At 27.2% G+C, this 6,850-nt stretch overlaps 1 protein-coding gene across 1 annotated transcript; it reads left to right on the top strand.

Moving 5' to 3' along the window:
* Window positions 1–1,945: 1,945 nt before the first annotated feature.
* LOC110647667 (NAC transcription factor 47-like) lies at window positions 1,946–4,213 on the top strand. The gene is made up of 4 exons (XM_058130515.1): window positions 1,946–2,131; window positions 2,526–2,966; window positions 3,241–3,521; window positions 3,600–4,213. Exons 2-4 carry the CDS (start codon window positions 2,573–2,575, stop codon window positions 4,116–4,118), a joined length of 1,194 nt encoding a protein of 397 aa, XP_057986498.1. The 5' UTR covers window positions 1,946–2,131; window positions 2,526–2,572; the 3' UTR covers window positions 4,119–4,213.
* The last annotated feature ends 2,637 nt before the right edge of the window (window positions 4,214–6,850 follow it).

Consider the following 6,850-nt stretch of genomic DNA (forward strand, 5'->3'; position numbering starts at 1 on the left):
TTCTTCCTCTGCAAATTATCAAACACGTCATTTTTTAAAACAATCTTGTGGATTTTTTCCATTTTGTCTCAATGTCTTTTCGGTGGCGATAGGCTAGAAGCAGAATGCCCATTGCTTTTCCGCTTGTGATGAATTTTAAAGTATAATTCTACAGGTTTTGTGTGAATAAGGGTCAAGGCTTTAGTTAGGCTATCGGTTTCGGAGAGAGTAGGGAACTCTGGTCGAACAGAGACCTGATGGGTAGAATCTATTTGAGATGCAAAATGATTAAGTCGAGTTAGATAAGTCAGTTAAACAAAATTATAAGCTCTAAAAATTAGTTTATAATATTTTTAATTTTATAAGCTCTTATATATTAAAAAATATATATATTAAAAAAATTAATTTTTTATTTTAATGCTTATAAAATTTGATAAAATATTTATTATATTTTAATTTTTAAATATAATGCATTCTCATATATTAATTTAATATATTTAAATAAATAATTTTATAATTTTTTTTAGCAAAATCAAAATTTAATTGATAAATATCTATTGATGTTGCAATATCTAGTAATAAAATTTTATTAACCAATTATTAGTGTGATTTTCATAATTGGATTAATTGGTTCGGTTACATCAAATTTTAAACAATATAAAAATATAAGAAAAAGAGATGAATGCAAATTTAAATTTAAATTAATTAGAAATTATTTAGATAGAGATTTCATATCTATATGGAGTGTTCAACCAATAATAATAATTTATTTTTTTTAAAAAATAATAAGAATTTAGATAAATCTCTAATTTATAAAAAAAATTAACCAATAGATTAGAGCTTTCAGTGTATAGGCTAAATTTTTTCGTAGTGGCTTAAAAAAATAACATATCCCCATTTTTTTAATTTTTTTATTTAATATAATAAACAATCTCCCTCTATATATATATATATATATTAAAATTAAAACATATAAATAAACTCATAAAATTTTATCACATGTTTAAAAAAATAACTTAAAATTTATTTTTTTTTATTACAGCTATTATTGACATATATGCCACTTGACAAAAAACGTCACCTGTTTAAATTGATTTTATTTAAAAATATAAAATATTTAAAATTTAAATACAAAATATTTTAATTTTTATTTTAACTAATTTCTTATTTTTTAATTATTAGTTATATAAAATATTAAAATTATATATATATATATATTATCATTTAATTTAAAATTTATTTTAAAAATATTTTTTATATTTAAAATTTAAGGATATTAATAATAATAATAATAATTTAAATATAAAAATTGCCATATGATATATGTGTTTTTTTTCTTCTACTTTATTTGTAATTTTATTGGTATATGACAATTAATTTAAATGATAGTATAATATAATCTACTAATCAACTCATTCTAAAATTTTAAATTAAATGATATATTATCAAGATAAAATTATATCCACTAATATTAAAAAATTATTATAAAATTAATTTTTTATTTAAATATTTTTGAATTTCAATTATTAAAATCTTATTTGATACTAAAAAGGTAATTATTAAAAAAATAATATTTTTTAATTTAATTTTTTATTAGATTAAAAAAGGGAGAATTATTTTTTAAAAATTATATTAATATGTATTAAATAATGGTATTGAAATTTTAATTAAATATTTTCTTGATAATTATTTTTTAAATTAATATTATTATTAGAATTCTTAAATTATATTATTAAAGTAAAATAATAAATAAAGTAAGCAATGTTTAAATCTGACTATGAATAAATAGGAATCCTATTTCCTTTAGAAATCCTATTTCTTTGGATAACTAGAACTATAAATAAATCCTATTTATCATATTAAATAAATCCTATTTATCATATTAAAAATTAAAAAACAAACTTATAGGATTTGAATTATTGGAAAAGAGTGAGGATAACTAAATCCTTTTCGGAAAAGGATTTTGGAAGGCAAGTCCTTTAAAAGGACAATTGGGTAGCAAGTCAATAGGTAGGACTCCTTGAATCATAAAACAATCGATTCTGCTATTATCTGCTGCAGCAGTAGCCGAACTGAGCCAAAAAATTTCCTCGCCTGACGGAATTTTGGAGCTGTGTTTCCGGAGATCTCCACAAATTTCATTCATCAAAAGGTAAAATTTAATTTCTATGTGAATATGCATAAAGTTTGCAGATTATGAAAACCAATTCCTCTCATTCTTAAATAAAAATAAATATTTTAGAAAGTGTTTCCCTTAGTTAAAGTGCTTAAAATATTCTAATTTTAATTTTTTTTAATTATATGTAGTTTTCATTTTACTTATTTAAAATCAGCAATATATAAATATATATATTTATAAGTGCTCTTGAAATAATTATTGTATATAAAATCATAATAAAACTATTGAAGCATCGAAGAAATAAATTTTTTTTTGTTTTATTTATGCACTTCTGATTAACTTAATTGTTTTATTTAAATTCATTTTATGTGAAATTAATTAATAATGCTTGATAGTTTATTTTTATTTTTATAATCTCTTGTTTTAGTTCTTTGTCTGTCAAAGAAGCTTTCATCTTTTCGTCAGAGCCCTACTATGAAGGAGGACCAACATAAGTGGGAGCACGTTGCAGTAACAAACCCTAACACTACTTATCTGAACCCTGTGTATACTTCTTCTTCTTATGGCTATGCCATAGATGCTACTTCAAACAATAGCGGCAGCAGCTGCAGCAGCCGCAACAATACTGATGCTTCTCTTGATCCTGTGGTTAGCCAGGGCAATGAAATTGTTACTGCTTATCATCACGGGGCTTCAGATTTTGACGAAGATGCTTATTTTGATTCATTCCCTGCTGGATATAGGTTCAAACCTTACGATGAAGAGCTTGTTGTTCATTACCTGAAAAAAAAGATTATGAATAAGCCTTTGCCACCTAACAGGATTAAGGAGGTTGAGTTGTATAAGTATAATCCTGATACTCTTGCAGGTATTCTGTGAAATTTTTTTTGTAGGCTTCTTTTCCTTGAATATTTTCATTGATGATCTCAAGATATGGACTTGAGTTAAAATGAGAAACTTAATATATTATAAATATATTATTTATTAATTGACTTCTTTCGGATTTAAGATGAAATTTTACTTTGATACTTAATTACTTTTGAATTCAGAAAAAATTTTTAAAGGAAAAAAAGAGAGGTAAAAGATTTTTTGAAATTGTTATTTATTTTGTCAAAAGAAACGATGTTATTACTAATTTGCAGCAAACTACAAGTCAAATGGGGAGAACGAATGGTACTTCTTCACACCAAGAGATCGTAAGTACCCAAATGGAGAGCGACCCAATCGAGCTGCTGGAAATGGATATTGGAAGGCTACTGGAGCTGATAAACCTATTAATTTTCAAGGTTGTAAAGTTGGGTTCAGGAAGGCATTGGTATTCTACCAAGGAAAACCTCCAAATGGTGATAAAACTGATTGGATTATGCATGAATACAGAGTAAATGAACCTCCTAAGAGAAAAAGAGGAGGAAATGATATGAAGGTACGTTTATTTCTCTTTTCTTTAATGTTATTGGCTTACTGTACGAATAATGATAATTAACCTAGTTTCTTGTGGCAGCTTGATGATTGGGTCTTATGTAGGATTTATAAGAAGCTTGACAGATCTTTAAGAGCTTCAACTCGACCACGAGTTCAAGTTGTCCAAGATCACCAAACATCAGAAAATGGAATGCTGCTGCCTGAAGAATCCGAACAAATTCCAATGCCTACCATGGTAGGGAATTATAGCCAAGGGAATGAGATGGTATATCTCAATACAAATGCTGCTTATGCTCCTGCTTATCATTTGAATGGAATTGGGACAGTTATTACTGAATCTTTTGACGCTAGTCAATTCGAGTTACCTTACTGTGGGAATGCTGTTCATCCACTGGTGGGAACTGCAGGAACATCAACATCATCTTCTTCATATATGCAGAGTTATATTAGCGATGAGCATCCTATAGATGAATATCTTCATTATCCGAAGGAATTTTTTGCTGCACAATGTATGGACAATATTCTTTTGCCTCCGCTTAAGAGCTTTAGTCCCTTTCCCTACGAAGAATATGATGATAGTAATAAGTATCAATGTTGAGGCTGATAACTGACCTTTCTTTTTAAGTCCTGGTAGCTGGTTAGCTAACATTTATATTTTACCTTGTTTAGATGTTTAATTAATTTCCTAGGTTATGTTTTATCTACTTATTGTTTTAGGATGATTGCTAAATTTTAAGCTTAATTTTCTTATCAGTTAATTTTTTTTTTTAATATTAACATGTAGGCATTTTATAAAAGATTCATAAAAGATTTGTGGGAATTTTTTTATCTGACTAAATTGCCACAGAAAATAAATAATAAGGTCCTCCAAATCATGTCTAATTGCATTTACTATGGTTAAATCTCTGTTGCTACTTCTGCAGAATTTCAATACATGAAAAACCAAACAGAATTTGTCAAACGATTCAAGTAAAACAATCTCACTCCCAAACCCATATGGCAAATACATGAACACCATCTCTTTATCTTTGTAAATTAAAATATAACAAATCCCTGAAAATCCTGTGATTCTAAAATACACCCAAAAATATCAATTAGAAAAGTGAGGATTGAACTAGCTTTGATATTAAAATTCTAGTAGTTTCCAGGAGCGTAAGATCCAACTTCAAATCATAACTACATTCTTGAAAAGAAAGCAGGATCACTAAAAAAAGGAAAGCAGGAAAGTCGCAATAGTAAATTTCAAGTTTAATGACAATGGCAGGCACAATTCTTTTTATTTGCATCACAAAGCAGAACATAGACTCACTTCTTGCTCAAACCCAAGGCTAAGACAAGATATAATGCCAAATGTTAAACTGGATCAACACCTAAACAGAACCAAAAGAGATTCTAATCAGACTAAGCACATGCATTGCATGTACTAATAAGAAACAGAGTGAAATTCGAAGATGATAAGAACGAAAATAGAAGGAAAGAAACAAGGATAGTACTCAACTGAGTACTAACCAAGCTTCAAAGATAAAGATATTACTTTGTTTCACAGGAAATTATTATGTAGTCCCGGTGCACCAGGTCACAGGGCACCAGACTAAATAGATAATAATACGTCAATTATAAAAAAGTGAGTAAAAAATTTATCATAAAAATAAAATAATTTTCTTTCTAGTGATCCATATGATGTATCATATTGTTATTGGCTAGGCGTACCATATTACCTGGTGACGTGGTACACCGGGATCAGAACTATTGTATAATTTCCTGTATTTGACAGAGTAGAGAAGGAAATAAACAAGAGGAGAAAAGGGGAAAATTACCTATGAAGTGATTAGCTCATATCAGGTATCTGGATACATTATTGGTGATCAAGGAAGTCTCTGGAGTGGAGCGTCGATCGCGGGGAGTCGAGATTATGAGATCGCAGATAACACATGTCTGATTAGATTAAACCGAAATTATCGAGCTGATTTGGATTGAATCGTTTGATTCGGTTGGCAAAAGAATGATAAATCTCACATTAACAGATAAATTTTAAATTTATAAAAATGAATAAAAATTAACCAATTATATATTAGATCTTTCGATTCAAATTTTTTCACAGCAGGTTGGTTTAAGAAAACGACAAATCCCTATTTTTTCTAATTTTTTTTATTTTAAATATTATGAATGACCCATCCCTATTTTATTCTATGAGACTTTCAACTCTTGTTTGTCAAAGAAGCTTTCATCTTCTCATCAAAGTCCTACTATGGAGGAGGACCAACATAAGCAGAAGGTTGCAAAGGTTGCTGCAACAAGCCCTAAAATAACAGTACTCTAAACCCTATATATCCTTCTTCTCCTCATGGTTATGCTACAGATGCTAGTTCAAACAATGGCGGCAGCAGCCACAACAACCGCAACAATACTGATGCTTCTCTAGATCCTGTGATTAGCCAGGGCAATAAAATTGTTACGGCTTATGATTATGATCATCACTATCATCATGGGGCTTCATATTATGAAGAAGATGCTTATTTGGATTCATTCCCTGCTGAATATAGGTTCAAACCCTACGATGAAGAGCTTGTTGTTCATTACCTGAAAAAAAAAAAAATTATGAATGAGCCTTTGCCACCTAACAGGATCAAGGAGGTTGAGTTGTACAAGTATAATCCGGAAACTCTTGCAGGTATTTGTTGGGATTTTTTTTTAGGATGTATATTTTGGCTTATTTTCCTTGAATATTTTCATTGATGATTATAATTAGAGAAAAATAAAGATAAATAAGATAATTAAATAGTATCTATAAAAATTTATAATTTTTCAAGTAAAATTATTATTTTTAATATATTTTAAGATAAAATTATTTGCTTAAATATTATTTAATACTAATAATTAAATTTATAATTAGAGAAAGATAAAGATAAATAAGATAATTAAACATTAAGTATAAAAATTTATAATTTTTATAGTAAAAATATTATTTTAATTATGTCAAGCCTCAACTAAGAGTGAAGCCAAATGTCAATTTTTTGTCAAACATATTTGAGTCCTTAACTTTCATATATATATATATTAGATTGGGTGTTTGATTCATTTTGTAGGTGTAGGTTGATAGCTACACAATCAGTGAAACAAAGTATTTAGTAAATAGTTAATAGACAACTAATAGGGTACTTATTAGCTATAGTTTATTTGTTTTACATTAGCTTAGCTGATTTAATTTAATTTTTTATTTAGACTATATTTTCTTTTAAAAAATTTATTAATTATAAAATTTGTATCTTTAAAATAATTTTTTATACCAATAGATTATTTAAAATTATAATAAATAAATATAAAACATTA

The sequence above is a fragment of the Hevea brasiliensis genome, chromosome 12, assembly GCF_030052815.1.
Source record: "Hevea brasiliensis isolate MT/VB/25A 57/8 chromosome 12, ASM3005281v1, whole genome shotgun sequence".
Lineage (NCBI taxonomy): Eukaryota > Viridiplantae > Streptophyta > Magnoliopsida > Malpighiales > Euphorbiaceae > Hevea > Hevea brasiliensis.

Excerpts from the sequence above, each read along its gene's own strand:
- LOC110647667 (XM_058130515.1), top strand. The coding sequence starts at position 2,573 with ATGAAGGAGGACCAACATAAGTGGGAGCACGTTGCAGTAACAAACCCT. Across the intron at positions 2,967-3,240 it reads TAATCCTGATACTCTTGCAG|CAAACTACAAGTCAAATGGG; the intron begins GTATTCTGTGAA and ends ACTAATTTGCAG. Across the intron at positions 3,522-3,599 it reads GAGGAGGAAATGATATGAAG|CTTGATGATTGGGTCTTATG; the intron begins GTACGTTTATTT and ends TTCTTGTGGCAG.